At 47.5% G+C, this 17470-nt stretch overlaps 1 protein-coding gene across 2 annotated transcripts in view; it reads left to right on the top strand.

Annotated features, from left to right (window-relative positions):
• PKDCC (protein kinase domain containing, cytoplasmic) overlaps window positions 1–17470 on the top strand; it is a 155343-nt gene that overhangs the window by 112295 nt on the left and 25578 nt on the right. For both annotated transcript variants that reach the window (XM_068232967.1, XM_068232965.1), the window contains exons 4-5: window positions 1016–1095; window positions 3405–3512. In XM_068232967.1, coding sequence (XP_068089068.1) covers window positions 1016–1095; window positions 3405–3512 — 188 coding nt within the window. The remainder of the gene's footprint in view (window positions 1–1015; window positions 1096–3404; window positions 3513–17470) is intronic.

Raw genomic sequence — 17470 nt, 5'->3', positions numbered from 1 at the left:
GGACATTAGTCTATGACTATGGGAGGATTCGAGTGTGAGCTTCTCTGAGGACAGTCAGTGACATGACTCTGTACTCTGTAATGTGCTGTGGAAGTTGTCAGAGCTATAGAAATACTACATAATAATAATATAGTAGGAAGTTAGACTATGACTATGGCAGGATTAGATTGTGAGCTCCTCTGAGGACAGTCAGTGACATGACTATGTACTCTGTACAGTGCTGTAGAAGATGTCAGTGCTATATAAAAACATAATAATAATATGGTAGGACATTAGACTATGCCTATGGTAGGGATTAGATTGTGAGCTCCTCTGAGGACAGTCAGTGACATGACTATGTACTCTGTACAGTGCTGCAGAAGATGTCAGTGCTATATAAAAACATAATAATAATATGGTAGGACATTAGACTATGCCTATGGTAGCACTAGATTGTGAGCTCTGTAGGAATAATCCTCTGATTTCCGTATTTAAAAAAATAAATAAAATATGACAAGTGCAGTTACTGCTATGGACAGAGAGGGTCTGTAGCTGAAGCCACATGAACTGTCTCCAATGCTGGCAACTTGAATTCATCACTTGAATGTATCACTTTGAGTTTCCACTTTCCTGGCCTTGTTTTCTATATTATTATTTCAGCGTTCCCTTCCAAGTCCTGGGCCGCTAGTGGCGGAACACACCCGGAATTGAACATTTCTTCCATTGGCTACATAAGTGCCATAAATCGCGAGTGCCAGACGTCCCCGCACATAGCCGCGATGGGGCCATGTTAATGGGGCATTTACTGGTGATTACAAGGCAGCCCTGTGTCTAGCGGGGGCCCTTGTCTCTGCTCCGCCAGACCCTCGGCTTGGGGGTCACTTATGTATTTTTTATTATGATATATGGTTGTGCTTCCTGAACAGGGTGCTCTCTGGAAATGTATTTTTAAAGAGCGTAATTATAGGACTGGAGATTTGAAGAACGCGCAGTTTGTTTAATGTTGTGGATTTCTCTGTTTTTTTTCTTTCTGCAGATTTTTTTTCACGTATCTCCTGCCGCACAGCGCGCCGACTTCTCTGAGATCCCTGCTGGATGCTATAGTCAATGCTACAGGTACACAAGGCCGGATTTGTACGTTTTCCACGCCTAGGCCAACTTTCTTGTGGCTCCCCTGAAATGTGCAGTAGTAGTACCCTCCCATTCCGTGTGCAGCCCCCTCTTCTATGTGTAGCATCCATGTACAACAGCCCCCTCCCACTCCGTGTGCAGCCCCCTCTTCCATGTATAACATCCATGTACAGCAGCCCCTCCCATTCCATGTGCAGCCCCCTCTTCCATGTGTATCATCCATGTACAGCAGCCCCCTCTTCCATGTGTAACAGGCATGTACAGCAGCCCCCTCCCATTCCATGTGCAGCCCCCTCTTCCATGTGTGCCATCCATGTACAGCAGCCCCCTCCCATTCCATGTGCAGCCCCCTCTTCTATGTGTAGCATCCATGTACAACAACCCGCTCCCATTCCATGTGTAGCCCCCTCGTCCATGTGTAGCATCCATGTACAGCAGCCCCTCCCATTCCATGTGCAGCCCCCTCTTCCATGTGTGCCATCCATGTACAGCAGCCCCCTCCCATTCCATGTGCTGCCCCCTCTTCTATGTGTAGCATCCATGTACAACAACCCCCTCCCATTCCATGTGTAGCCCCCTCGTCCATGTGTAGCATCCATGTACAGCAGCCGCTCCCATTCCATGTGCAGCCCCCTCTTCCATGTGTATCATCCATGTACAGCAGTCCCCTCCCATTCCATGTGCAGCCCCCTCTTCCATGTGTATCATCCATGTACAGCAGTCCCCTCCCATTCCATGTGCAGCTCCCTCTTCCAGGTGTATCATCCATGTACCGCAGTCCCCTCCCATTCCATGTGCAGCCCCCTCTTCCAGGTGTATCATCCATGTACAGCAGTCCCCTCCCATTCCATGTGCAGCTCCCTCTTCCATGTGTAACATCCATGTACAGCAACCCCTCCCATTCCATGTGCAGCCCCCTCTTCCATGTGTAACATCCATGTACAGCAGTCCCCTCCCATTCCATGTGCAGCCCCCTCTTCCATGTATAACATCCATGTACAGCAGCCCCTCCCATTCCATGTGCAGCCCCCTCTTCCATGTGTATCATCCATGTACAGCAGCCCCCTCTTCCATGTGTAACAGGCATGTACAGCAGCCCCCTCCCATTCCATGTGCAGCCCCCTCTTCCATGTGTGCCATCCATGTACAGCAGCCCCCTCCCATTCCATGTGCAGCCCCCTCTTCTATGTGTAGCATCCATGTACAACAACCCCCTCCCATTCCATGTGTAGCCCCCTCGTCCATGTGTAGCATCCATGTACAGCAGCCCCTCCCATTCCATGTGCAGCCCCCTCTTCCATGTGTGCCATCCATGTACAGCAGCCCCCTCCCATTCCATGTGCTGCCCCCTCTTCTATGTGTAGCATCCATGTGCAACAACCCCCTCCCATTCCATGTGTAGCCCCCTCGTCCATGTGTAGCATCCATGTACAGCAGCCCCTCCCATTCCATGTGCAGCCCCCTCTTCCATGTGTATCATCCATGTACAGCAGTCCCCTCCCATTCCATGTGCAGCCCCCTCTTCCATGTGTATCATCCATGTACAGCAGTCCCCTCCCATTCCATGTGCAGCCCCCTCTTCCAGGTGTATCATCCATGTACCGCAGTCCCCTCCCATTCCATGTGCAGCCCCCTCTTCCAGGTGTATCATCCATGTACAGCAGTCCCCTCCCATTCCATGTGCAGCTCCCTCTTCCATGTGTAACATCCATGTACAGCAACCCCTCCCATTCCATGTGCAGCCCCCTCTTCCATGTGTAACATCCATGTACAGCAGTCCCCTCCCATTCCATGTGCAGCCCCCTCTTCCATTTGTATCATTCATGTACTTCAGCCCTCTCCCATTCCATGTGCAGCCCCCTTTTCCATTTGTATCATCCATGTACTGCATCCTTCTCCCATTCCATGTGCAGCCCCCTCTTTCCTGTGTAGCATCCATGTACTGCAACCCCCTCCCTCTTCCATGCGTAAGATCCAAGTACAGCAGCCTCTCCCATTCCATGTGCAGCCCCCTCTTCCACGTGTAACATCTATGTACAGCCCCTCTTCTATGTGTGACATACATGTACTGCAGCCCCATTCCATGTGCAGCCCTTTTTTCTCTGTGTAACATCCATGTATGAATGATGTATGGCCACTTTAAGTAATCATTTTGGTATGAAAATTTAGCACCTTTTAAGTTCTATTCTAGGAATGGTAGCATGATGAGGGGTTAGAACCTTGAATAAGTTGTTATTGCTATTCTGTGCCCGTCTTTGGGTACTCAGTCTAACACTCTTACTATTGATGTTTAGGTGAGCTGCGATGGGGAATAGACGAGACTGCGACACAGTTTGAAAAGGTGCTTTACTTATACAAGAGCGGCTTGTATCTTTCCAACGCTACAAAGGTACCCAAAGCTGGTAAGTATTCACTTTAGCTGATGTTCATTTAACTGTCCGGTGAGTGATAGATGTAATCACTGAGTAATTATGTCTCATGGAGCAATACATAATACAAACAGTCCATTGTGCAGAGGAACAGTGACCTCTGCCAGTGCTGATACCTCTGCTTACACCGGCCTGTTCACTACAGGAATACGCAACGGCAGGACGTGGCTCTCTACATTCTAAGAGGTCCATTGACTAAGTCTAGTCTTTGTCGAGAATCAGGTGCGAGTGAAACCTCTGTTCCTTTAAAGAAAACTTGAGATAAATACAACAAAAGAAAAACATTTCCTTGTTACAGCTTATCGAGCTCCTTCAGAGATGCTGCAGTGTAGTTACTTCCTAGTTTGCTGGGGGCACAGAAAGGGTTAACCTCCAGCGTTTACATATTAGCTCTCAACTCGGCTGAGAGATCAACGTATACTAGCTAATTATTTGCTGAGAAGGCTGTTCTCTATAAACACGTACAGGGTGAATTTCTCTGTGTTTTCTCTACTGTGTTAGAGTTCAGGTCCGCTTTAACCCACAATGCATCACTACTGAATATGCAAATGATGTCTTCATTCCCCTGAAGCCAGGCTTGCATCCAGAACTGCTGGTGTATAGCAAGCCTATAGTTTATACATGTTACAGAACCACACCAACCCCAGATGCAGACAGCCTGTTTCGGACTGTTGGTCTTCCTCAGTGCATGGCAGGGATTGATATGTAGAGATGTCGCGAACGGTTCCAGGCGAACTTTGGTGGTTCGCGTTCGCCTGGACCAGGCAAACTTTTGCGGAAGTTCGATTCGCCCCATAATGCACTATGAGGGTCAACTTTGACCCTCTGCATCACAGTCAGCAGGCAGATTGTAGCCATTCAGGCTACACTAAGCCCTGGAGCCCCACCCCCCTTATATAAGGCAGGCTCGCTGGCCATGAAACTCACTCATCTGCCTGCTGCAAATAGACAGACTAGGGAAAGCTGCTGCAGATTTTTTCTCCTAGGGAAAGATGAGTTAGGCTCATGGCTTGCTCCTGGCTGATTGTTATTGCTAAAATAGCACCCCTCAACAGCTCTTTTGAGAGCTAATGTTCCCCTGATGTGTTGTTGTTTTTTGTGTCTTGCTCACTGACACTGACATTATACAGCCCTATCTGTTGCAGCTGGACCTTGGTAATTGTTATTACTGTGCCAGCCAGGCCCTGCCTAACTACCTATACTGGGACACCTACCTATGCCTACCTAACTACTAGGGCACCTACTTACCTATACGGGGACACCTACCTACATACCTATACTAGGGGACCTACCTATGCCCACCTACCTATACTGGGACTCCTACCTATGCCTACCTACCTACCTATACTGGGTCTCCTACCTATGCCTCGCTAACTACTGAGGCACCTACCTATGCCTACCTACCTATACTGGGTCTCCTACCTATGCCTAGCTAACTACTGAGGCGCCTACCTACCTATACTGGGACTCCTACCTATGCCTACCTAACTACTGGGGCACCTACTTACCTATACGGGGACACCTACCTACCTATACTAGGACACCTACTTATGCCTACCTACCTATACTGGGACTCCTACCTATGCCTAGCTAACTACTGAGGCACCTACCTATGCCTACCTACCTATACTGGGTCTCCTACCTATGCCTAGCTAACTACTGAGGGGCCTACCTACCTATACTGGGACTCCTACCTATGCCTACCTACCTATACTGGGACTCCTACCTATGCCTACCTACATACAAGAAGATAATAAGGTCGTTGCTTCATTGTGGACAGACCAAATTTGATCAGCTGGACAGTCACTGTTCTATCATTGAGCTACCACAGCCCGGCGACCATATGGGCTGGAAAACCGCCACGGCCTATACTCTCGCCACGGTGCGCACCAGTCCAGCACGGCCGTCACTACGCAAACAGCTGTTTGCGGTGCGTTACACAGTGAGTTTGGTCTGTCAATGTAAAGCAGAACTCTAATTACACTCCCTGATTGATGTATACACATGCAAGATGTTTAAAAGCACTTTAGGCCTGCAATTTAGCATTCAATGTGATTTCTGCCCTTAAAACGCTGCTTTGCGTCAAATCCAGATTTTTCCCCGGGGCTTTTGGTGTCTATACCACTCCGCCACCTGGGGGTCCAGGTGTTAGACCCCTTGAAACCTGTTTTCCATCACTTTTCTGGCCAGCATAATTTTTTCTATTTTTCAAAGTTCGCCTCCCCATTGAAGTCCATTGCGGTTCGCGAACTTTTACGCGAACCGAACCTTCCGCGGAAGTTCACGAGCGGGGTTCGCAAACCGAAAATCGGAGGTTCGCGACATCACTATTGATATGGCTTTATGGGATAGGGGCTTGGACCAGTACAACAGAGTAACCGAGCAGCTCGGGGGGACCCAAAACCACAAGGAAAGTGTGGGGGACTAAAAGATCCAAAACAAGCTATACGCTTGCTATACCTTCTGTTTTAAGAAGGCAAGGCACACTTAGCATTGCTTTTTAGTAGGCGGCTTTTCAGTCTCTTTTAGTCCCCTATACTTAGTGGTTTACTTGGGTATTCTGCTTTATTGGGTGGGAGAGACCATCCAGCCATACAATTAAAGGGAGGGTCCATGGAGTTGCTTAATCCACTTACCTGGGGCTTCCTCCAGCCCGTGGCAGGCAGGACGTGCCCTCGACCCTGCTCCGGAGGCACCCGGTCTTCTCCGGGGGATCAACCGAACTGGCCAGGCCGGCCTCCTGGTCGGGCTTCTCCTTGCGCTCCAACGTGCGTCTCACGCGGTCGCGCTGACGTCATCGGACGTCCTACGGACTGTACTGCGCAGGTGCAGAACTACAGCGCCTGCGCAGTACAGCCTGGAGGACGTCCGATGACTTCAGCGCGACTGCGTGAGATACACGTTGGAGCGCACAAGAGCCCGACCTGAAAGCCGGCCTGGCCAGGTCGGGTGAGCCACCAGAGAAGACCGGGAGCCTCCGGAGCGGTGTCGAGGGCACGTCCTGCCTGCCACGGGCTGGAGGAAGCCCCAGGTAAGTGGGGATTAGCATTTTATGTTTTAACTAACTCAGTGGACCCTCCCTTTAGTAGCCCCATTTTTATACCCATTCAAAATCTTCAATGTCTTTCTTGCAATGTGGTGCCCAGATTGTATTCCATCCATGACCCATATGCGGCTTCACAAGTGATTTACACAATAACAGTAGTATACTAGTATACAAGTGTCATGTTTTTATTTCCTTTTTTACTCATCCCAGAATTTGCTATGCTTTAGCTGCTGCTGCTTGGCATTGAATACGGTCGCTTCACTTATTACCCTCCAGCATTCGCAAGTCTGATGTACCCAGCTGTGTCCCATTTAGTTTATAGAGTGCTACGAGATTGGCAGGGAGAACAAATAGAATTTAGAAACACACATTTTCTTTTTTACACAGTGTATCCCTTGGTTTGTGTCTTTATGTTTGGGGCGGCTTGCGGTTTCTCTTTACCAAAATAATGTTTTTTTTTCCCAAACCAGGAAGAGAACTTCCTCTGTTGTATGTTTATTGTGTATAAACCAGAATGCATCAGTGCAGCGCAGTAATTGCGTGAGTAGGAAATAGACGTGTTTGCAGCAAAGCAGAACTCAGACCTGTTTAAACCTCTGATTTATCCCTTCTGCAGCGTTTCAAAGCCTTAATGCTATGCTTGTTCCCCCGAGGGGGAGGGAGAGGGGCCAGCCATGCTAACATATGGAGCGTTTGCCCTTCACGTATCGCCCCACCGTTTTCGATACAGGAGAGGAAAAAAGGGTCTCCTTTGAACAGCACCAAGTGTGAAAAGTGATATTAACAATTGCTCTGCAAATCCAGTGAAACGCGACGTGAAACCCAGCGTTCACATAAAACCAGGTTTAACAAGGTGAACCCTGATCGGGTTACAAAAAACTGTAGGTCTTAAGCTTTAAAAATGTTTGAGTTGTAAAACATTTATTGCGCTTTAAATTGTAATGTACTCCGTGCTTTGTCTGGGTAGCCCCAGAGCAATGTACAGAAAGGCCTGCACAGTTCTCTTCCCCCCCCCCCCCCCCTTGCAGCCAGCGAGTGGAACGACCCACCCTCCACAAACACTGGAACTAGCCAGATAAAGGGGAAATGACCATTTAAAAATTTAAAAGGAACCTGTTCGAAAGAGTATTGCCAACTTGCCGTGAATTATGGACAGTTGGTAAAAATGAACACATTTTTGTTGTGGCTGTGAAAAACACCCAGATGTAAATTCTCCAACTGGTACCGTGTTTCCCTGAAAATAAGACACCGTCTTATATTAATTTTAACTCCCAAAAAATGTGGTAGGGCTTACTTTCCGGGAGGGCTTATATTTTTGAGAAGTATGAAATCCGACACTGTTAGTATATGGGAATGTGTGCAGTCTCCTATTGCGCCCCCCTCCGTTCACCTGTAAATGGCTCCGGTATCCTAACATGGGCGGTGCCCTTTGACGCAGTCGCCACGCATGCGCTGCATGCTGGGTCGGCTCTGTGACCACGCTCCCCTCTCATCACAATCACAGGGGCACATCAGGGTTTGCTCATTGACCCTGACGAGAGGGGAGCACGGTCATGGAGCCGACCCAGAATTTTTCAAAAAGACGTAGATTTTGAGAGTCTGGCCTGTCTGCGCGGTAAGCCAGAGCCGTCACGCTGCTTGCGCTGGTGCAGCACGCCCGCTCTCGTGCACGCAAGAGGATAAACAATTCAAATTGTCTGGCTTCCTCTCCTTTTTGGCATTAGTGCCTGATTTAATTTACACACCTGAAATAAGCATGTGGCTTATCCAGTCACCCTTTAGTCAGAAACACCTGATCTGCTGCATGCTTGTTCAGGGTCTATGATTAAAAGTATTAGAGGCAGAGGATCAGCAGGACAGCCAGGCAATCTCGAGAAGGGGAAGCCTCAGGATCCCAATGAGGCTTCCCTCTCCCCTGTAGCTGCAGACAGTCCAGCGCTGGCTCCCCCGAAGTGTCCCGGAATCCTCCCCAGACAAGCCTGACAAGCGCTGATTTATTTACCTTCCCTGGATCCAGCGGGGGCGCTGTTGCGGCTCTCAGCAAGAAAATAGCCGATCTCTGTCGGGGAGGCTCTATAACGTAGGTGCAGGAGACTTGCGCCTGCGCAGTAGAGTGGACCGACAGCGATCTGCTATTTCCGCCTATCTCCGAGCGGAAAGCCGATACTGCGCCTGCGCTGGAGCTGGGAAGGTAAATATTTACATCCCCGCTGTTCGGAGGGGCACAGCGAGACCGCCATGGGACACAGGAGGACGGGGGAAGCCTCGATCGGAGACGGAGGCTTCCCCCACCCGAGGTGAGTACCCCCCAGGGGAACTTTTTTTAGTTACAGGTTTTCTTTAAAGAAAATAAATATGTCAGCCTCTACATCCGTCTCAGTTCAGGTGAGCTATAAGGCTGATGAACTGAGGCGTGAGAGCACTATCAGTGTGCAATCTTGAATTTACAGTAAAAGTATATGATTAATCAGGTTCAGGCGTTTCTCCAGACCGGCACATATCCTAGCAGGGAGTGGTGTGAGCGGCCCCATAGAGACGTGCAGTGCAGCTTTGAGGTCGCTGACCCAGAGGGCAACGGCAGGTGACAGTTGCTGACGAGTTCTCGGCACAGCTCCAACTGGTAGCTGAAGTTGGTAGTAAATGCAGGTCAGCCTGAAATAACTGGTCATTAAGAGTGATTAAAATCAGACTGAAGGTAATTCCAGCCATTTCAAACAATGAAAATCTAGTCACAAGGCTTTCTTGGGCCGGAGACAAATCCTTATTAGACTACAGGTCTGTACGAAGCTTGTGCTTTTCAGAAAGGAAATGTGCTTCTTGATGGTGTTCATGGGGTCAGAGTCAAACATTTCATACATTTATATATACCTCTGTTTAACCCTTTAGCAGCCAATTTATTTAGAGGCTTGCACGTGCTCCAGGCCAATTTATTGAGATGGGGGAACAAGTTCTATTTTACTTACTTGGGGTTTTCTCCCAGCTCCCCATAGCCGTACAGGTCCCTCCTTTTCCTCGCCATTTGCTTTGTTGTGTCCTTGTCCACCTGTTAAAAATCGGCAACTGCACATGCGCAGCCTCGACCATGCATCTCCTTGTTCACACTCCTATGGTCAGGCGTGCTCTGCTCATGCACAGTTTAACCTCTGGGTCAATCCTAATACCAGGTCTGTGAGCAATAAAGTAAACAAGGATCCTTATCTTACCCCATTTAGATGGTCTGTTTGTATTAAGGCATCTTAATGATGTATTTATGCTTGAAAAAAATATCTGTTTTTCCTTTTGATGTTGCATGTATATAAGCTGTCTGTACCACCAGCTTGCAAACTAACAGGATATAAACCTGACGAAGGCTGCAAGGCCGAAAGCTTGTTTATTCTTATTCATTTGTAGTTAGCCAATAAATGGTATCATCCTGATTTAAAACTTCTTGCTTTTACTGATGGCTAACACGGTACAATACCCTACTGCTACAGTTTAAAGAACAACTGAAGTGAGAAGAATATGGAGGCTGCCATATTTATTTCCTTTTTGGACAAGTTGGGTCATGACGCTGGAATGAGAGATTCATTCTCTCATTCATAGCGTGCAGGGAGGCGGGGAAGAGCCAGGAGGTGCGGCCAGGGAGAGAGAGCTGTCCAATAGCATCTCTGGAAAGCCTGCATGAACACCCCTGGTGGGCGTTTTAAACGGGATATCCCTCCTCCCTATGTTTACCTCGGAGCTAGAGACAAATATTGTCGCTAAACTCGGGGAACTATAGCGTGAGAGGGGGGGGGGGGGCAGAGAGCAGTGGTGTGGGGACACAGAGCATGTCATGAGACAGAGATCAAGCCTCTGTGTTCCATCTGCCCCCCCCAAAAAACCACCTCGGGTTCGCTTTAGGCTACTTTCCCACCAGGACGTTGCGTTTTAGGGGAGGTTATGGTCGCATAACGTGCCCCTAACGCAACGCCTGGTGGTGTTGGATGTGGACGTCAGAGCGAGCCGCGTTGTGCAGCTCACTCTGGCGTCCGTGATGCCGTGATGCGTACTCGCGGCAGTACGTGGTCCCGCCAGCCAATCGCCGCACAGAGCGGCCGCTCCAGGAAGTAAACACTGCACATGTCACAAAATTCAATGAATATTAATTAGCCATGTGCCTGGCCGCTCTCCCCTCCTCCCCAACATTACTGAGCATGTGCAAGCAGTCTAATGCGGCTTAGCCGCGTATAAAGTACTGCATGCAGTACGTTGTCTTGACGTCTTGCGTTACAATGTAACGCAACATGGGCACTGTGAACAGTCCATTGATTTTTCATTAATGTGAGTTGGGCTGCGTTACAGGCTGCACTAACGTGTGCCTGTAACGTCCCACTGTGAAAGCAGCCTTAAAGGGACTCCGAGCAGTGCAGAAACTATGGAAAGATGCATATCATTTTAAAGCTCTCTTTCTCCTCTTTCCAATGATATATAAACCACCACCCTACGGCTTTTAGTTTTCGCTATTTTCGCGATTGAAATTGCCGCGGCCGCGATTTCGATCGCGAAAATAGAGAAAACGAAAAGGAGTAGGGCAACGATTTAGGTGTCGTCAGAAAGAGGAGAAAGAGAGCTTTAAAATGATATCCATCAAGCCATAGTTATATTGTATTACACAGGACGACACTTTCCCCAGTGTCAGCAGCTCCATTCTGCTGAATGCAGCTGCTGACTTTGACAAAAAGTCGCCCTGTGTAATACAATATAACTATGGAAAGATGGATATCATTTTAAAGCTCTCTTTCTCCTCTTTCTGGTGACACCTAAATCGTTGCCCTACGCCTTTTAGTTTTCTCTATTTTTTGCGATCGAAATCGCGGCCGCGGCAATTTCAATCGCGAAAATAGCGAAAACTAAAAGGCGCAGGGTGGCGGTTTATATATCATTGGAAAGAGGAGAAAGAGAGCTTTAAAATGATGTGCATCTTTCCATAGTTTCTGCACTGCTCGGAGTCCCTTTAAGGTAATAACGATTATGAAATTCAAGCAGTCGGAGGAATATGACATGTTTCATTATTCCAGGAGTTCCACTCTGTCGGTAAATAAACAGCTAGGGGGGACGATATTATCCTGCACTTTCCTTTTCAATATCACTCCTGCACTTCTAGAGTGAACTAAGCATGAGTTTGCATTGCTCACAGAACTCTTGTTAGTGTTACACTGTTTCTTTCCATGATCCCGGTGTTATTCTTTGCTAGACCGCCTCTCCCAGTATGATACATGCAGCTTCCAAATTTATGACTACCTTTCTTGTATTAGGCAAGTATTTATTTGTTTTAAACCTCATTAGTCTGGAAATTGACCAGAACTTTGACCTTTCTGATGATGTGATTTACTGCTGGGAGACTTCAAATTCCATTGACTTCATTTGAATAGGTTTCCCCCTCGGAGGGAGACAAAAGCCCCCCCAGATCATTAGTCCGGAGATAGTGTGAGAGACTTGTCCTGAGCCAAACCGTGGTGGCGTTTACTTACCGGGAAACAACGCTGCTTTTCAATCAACTTTATTCATTCATTTTGAACGTTTATGTACTGTTGTCTTTTATTGTGTTTTTTTGTTTGTTTTTCATTTGTGTTAGAACTCTGATTTTACAAAAGAGTAACCAAGCAGCTCGGGGTGACCCAAAACCACTAGAAAAGTATAGGGGATTAAAAGAGACTGAAAACCTCTCCTACTAAAAAGCAACGCAAGTGTGTTTTGCTTTCTTAAAGGGGTTCTGTGGGGGGTTTGAAAATAAAAACGGACACTTACCTGCAGCTTCTACCGGCCCCCTGCAGCTGTAATGTCCCGCTCCATCCTCCTACAATCCTCACTTCCCCGCCGCCGGTCCCGTTCTGATATTCGTCTAGCAAGACGAATAGTGCTCGCTCCCGTGCGCGTCATTGGGAGCTTACTACGCAGGCGCAGTACGAAGTTTTCTTGATCCAACTGTCATCTGATCCAATGCCACGGCCGCGCAGCCGCAAGCTCATATCCCTTCTGCTTCCGGGTTATGAGTTGTTCTGGATGTGCTGTATAGGCTATATGAGACTAGGCTGCTGTCTAGGCTATATGAGAAAGGCTGCTGCTGCCTTTAATCTGTGTGCTTTCATTTTGGTATGATGTGCAGCTGCCTGTAGGAAGTGTCTCTCATAGGAATGAAACTGCAGTCATCATCAGTATCTATGCAGACAGAGTGCACACAGATCATATTGCAGGCTTTTGCAGCCACACTTGTCTGTTTCAGAGCTTCTCTCTCAGCAGGAGCAGCCCCTCCCATGTCATCACAGCTCTCAGTATGCAAAGCAGGAAATCTGAGCCAGGAGGTGGCAGGTTTGGGCTTGAAAAGACTCCACAGAAGAGTGACTCAGCTATAATGATTCCAGGTCAAACCTAGACTGAGCCAGTCGGGGATTCTTATCACAGCTGATAACAGACTAATTAAGCAGATAAGAATGAAACTAAAAGCAGAGTAGGTGTTTACTGTCATGTTCCCACTGATAAATGTAGTAAAATACATGAGGGTGCTCTGGTTCTCTTCAAGAAGGCGGGTTTTAGGGTTAGGCGTCAAAAAGGGTGATTTTAGGCGTGCATGAAAAAGGGCGCCGTGAAAAAAGAACCCAGCTGGATAACGAAATGGCACCAGTGGATAACGAAATCTGATAATGATAAACATCGTTGTCAAACTTGGTTAACGATAAATACCGTTGTAAAAACAGACGGGAAATAATAACGAAAAGATATTAACATTAAAAAAGTAATTCAACAATACAGCTTAACCCAACCCTACTCTCACACAGAACCCTCTCCTGGTGGTGCCTAAAACTAACCACCCCCTGGTGGAGCCTAACCCTAACTACACCCCGGATGGTGCCTAACCCTAACCACTCCCCCTGGTGGTGCCTAAAACTAACCACTCCCCCGGATGGTGGCTAACCCTAACTACACCCCGGATGGTGCCTAACCCTAACCACTCCCCGTGGTGGTGCCTAACCCTAACCACTCCCTCTGCAGAAACACCTTTTTACACATAGAAACAATAATATCTTTGATAACATAAAATCTGTACATACAGACGAAATAATATGACAAAAACTATAACGTTGCAAGCTTCTAAAATGATAACATACTTCAAAAACTGTAATGTTCTAATGTTGTTAATGACATTTATCGCGGCGCCCTTTTTTCTGCTTTCTTCGCCGTATTAATGATAATTGCATTAGAGTCTATGGCAGCACCCTTTTTCGTCAATCCTCAGACGGCACCCTTTTTCCTGCTACCGATTTTAGGGTTAGGCGTCAGGAAGGGGGGTTTTAGGGTTAGGCATCAGAGAGGGAGGGTTCTGTGTGAGAGTAGGGTTAAGTTGTAGTAAAATATCGTTAATGTATACCGATATTTTGTTATGATTATTTACACGTTAAAAACGAAGAGGAAGCGTGTGTGGCGAGTTTTGGTTAAGCTTACTCGAAAGCAGTGCCTAGACTCTCAGGGACTTGGCCTACCAGAACTTTTGTTTTCAATTAGTCTTCAATTGGCATCAGTCAATTACATGGTATTTGGAACGCCTTGAGGGCCAAATTATAAGGTAAATATTGTTCTAATCTCCAGCCATTTCCTAGATGCTTCTCCTCCAGCAGAAAACAACAAGCAGAAACAGACGTCCCAAACCAGGCTCAGGAGGAATTAGACCGCTCTCCGCCTTGATCCGGAGCCACGGTCTCGTGCCGATGTCATGGAGTGATCTCTCGTGCTTTCCTTAGCTTGTGTAGATAGTCGGCATCAAGTCTCAAAAAAAGATTCCAAAAGTACTTAGAGAAGTAAACAAGAAGATAAAGTATACAAAGTTTTTCCGTATGATTGTTTTGGAATAATTCATCAGGTAACAGAATACTCATTAGTAAACACTTATTAGTCAGCTAATCCCCGATAGTAATCGGCAGTAGGGAGGAGGCGCTTTTGGCATCAAAATAATAACATTCGCAAATGGCGGTCTTTAACTATTTTGTCACGTTGCTCCATAAGAGGCTTTTCGAGTTCATGGTGACCCCTGAAAAATGCGCAGAATTTGCTCGGTGTCAGGAGGGCTTTAAAGGAGAAAGAGAGAGGAGGGGGAGAGATGAGAGACAGAGGGAAAGAGAGAGAGGAGGGAGGGAGGAAAAGAGCAAGAGGGGGAGAATGAGAGAAAGGGAGCTGGGGGACAGAGAGAAGAAAGGCAGAGGAGGTGGGGGAGGAAGAGATACAGAGGGAGGGAAATAGAGAACAAGGGAGGGGAGAGAATAGAGGGGGGGGGGGGGGAATAGAGGAGGGAGGGGGGAGAGAATAGAGGAGGGACGTGGAGAGAGAACAGAGGAGGGAGAGAGAGTATACAGGATGGAGGGGTAAGGAGAGAGAATAGAGTAGAGAGGGGTACAGGAGAGAGAATAGGGAAGGGAGTGGGGAGCAATAATAGAGCAGAGAGAATAGAGGAGGGGGGGGAGTAGAGGAGAGAGGGGTACAGGAGAGAGAATAGGGGAGGGAGTGGGGAGCAATAATAGAGCAAAGAGAGGAGGGGGGGGGGGGTTGGGAGAGTAGAGGAGGGGGGTTGGAAGAGAAGAGGATAGAGGGGTAGAGACTAGAGAGAATATATGAGAGAAGGGAGAGAGAATAGAGGAGGGAGGGGAAGAGAGAATAGAGGAGAGAGAATAGAGGAGAGAGGGGAGAGAGAATAGAGGAGAAAGGGGAGAGAGAATAGAGGAGAGAAGAGTAGAGGAGAGAATAGAGGATGGAATTGGGAAAGAGCGGAGAAGGGAGATGGAGAGGATAAACTAGAGTAGGTAGAGGTGAGAGAATAGAGGACCAGAGGGGGGGAGAGAGAATGCAGCATGGAAGGGGAGATGAGATAGAATAGAGGATGGTGGAAAAGAGGAGAGAAGGTAGGGAAGCAGGTAGAGTGGGAGAGGAGAGTGAATAGAGAAGAAAAGAGGAGACACCAAATAAGATAGGACAAGGGAGGGTTGCTAACATAGTTTTGCGTGGGGGGGAAAGGCAAGATTTGTACTTTTGCTCCAGAATAAATTAAAAGCGGGAAAGAAGGAGAGAAGAGGGAGGGTGGCACAGAAGATGAGGGTGTAGCTGAGGGTTTCTGGAGGGATATCTATCGAGAAGGAGAGAAGGGGTATAGAATGAAGAAAAAGAGAGAAATTAAAGAGGATGGAAGCCATAAAGAGAGGAGGGAACAGGAGTGATCCGGCTCATCACAAACACATGCCCTATATAACTGCCAGCAATCGTTATTTGGTCAGTGTTTGCCCATTGTAAAATCTTTTAAATCCCTGATTTACATTCTGACATTTATCACATGGCGACATTTTTACTGCTGGCAGGTGATGTAGCTGCTGCATGCTTTTTTGTAAACAGCTATTTCCCACAATGCAACATGGTTCACAGACAGGAAATTGCCAGGAGTACCACGGTCCTCAGAGTTTCACCACAATATCAGTCACACAGCGCCCCCTGATGGTCTGTTTGTGAAAAGGAATACATTTCTCATGTAAAAGGGGGATGAGCTACTGATTGGGATAAAGTTTAATTCTTGGTTGGCGTTTCTCTTTAAGCCTCGCATAAGCATGGCTGCGTGGATTACATATCGCATACTACATACAAGTGCAAAATAGGAATCTGCTGACTTATTACAGCTAAAGGCATGTTTATAAATCAGCTAAGTTGTAATATTTAAAAGTGATTAATTCAGCGATGGCTTCAGCTGTAAAAGGAGCTCAGTGATGGCTGGTGGAACTCGGAGGAGCTGCGAACAGAGAACAAGAGCGGGGCTTTCAAAGCCACTAGAGACTGAACGGCAGCCAAGGCAGCCTGCTAATATATTAGAGAGGGCTGAAGAAGTAAGTGACACTTTCCATGTCCTTCTTCTCATCCTCTATTAGAGGGAGCGGCAGGAAATTTAGGTTAATTTAGAGGTGGGGAGAGCTTGTGAGTCCTGCTTTTTTTTTCTTAAAGTAAATGGGAACCCATCAGTGTTGCTTGCGAATTTTCGCGAAAATCTTCAGAAATATTCGCGTTTTCGACCAGCAGCGAAAATTAAAGGAACTTCGCTGTATGCGGACGCTTATGCCCTTATGCGGAAAAATGTCCGCAATAACCCGTTAAATATGCGCATGGGTGAACTAATACATGCGTACATTCCACCTTACAATGCTGAATTGTATACGTATAGAAGGGCAATAATATTTCTGCGCATGATCCGTATAGACGCAGTTACCGCACACGTAGTTGACTACGCAATACATACGTCAACTACACGTAGCGGGTGAAGCTTCGCATAGCGGTACTACGACTACGCAGAAATACGTATGCGATAAACTATGTATTTAACACGAAAATAACGGGCATTAGGCGAAAATTAACGTGAAAAAATTTGATTGAAAATTCGCATATCGAAAAGAAATTAGTGCTTTTTTTGGCGACAATTCAGGGAAAAGAATATTTGCATATTCGCTCATCACTGGAACCCATACTGAAATAAAAAAAAAGTCAGATACTCACCTAAGGAGAGGGAGGCTCTGGGTCCCATAGATCATTCCCTCTCCTCTCCCGGTCCCCGCTGTTGCACTGGCTCTCCTGTAGCGATATTTGACCGTTTTGTTTAAATACCGCTGTTTCCCCGCCAAAGGGAGGCCTCGGAAATGCTTCGGGAGCCCGAGTGCTCCCGAAGATTGGCCGCTCTACACTGCGCACACGCGCAAGCGCCCTCTATGACGCACTCGCACGTGCGCAGTATGGAGCTGCCTGTCTTCGGAAGGACTCGCCTCCCGAAGACTTACGAAGTCCCCGCAGCGGGGGATTTGTACGGGGGAGCCAGTGCAGAACCGAGGGCACCGGGAGAGGAGAGGGA

This window comes from Hyperolius riggenbachi, chromosome 4 (genome assembly GCF_040937935.1).
Source record: "Hyperolius riggenbachi isolate aHypRig1 chromosome 4, aHypRig1.pri, whole genome shotgun sequence".
In the NCBI taxonomy this organism is placed as follows: Eukaryota; Metazoa; Chordata; class Amphibia; order Anura; family Hyperoliidae; genus Hyperolius; species Hyperolius riggenbachi.
The sequence above is the reverse complement of the archived record's forward strand: the minus strand, read 5'-3'. Positions and strand labels throughout refer to the sequence as shown.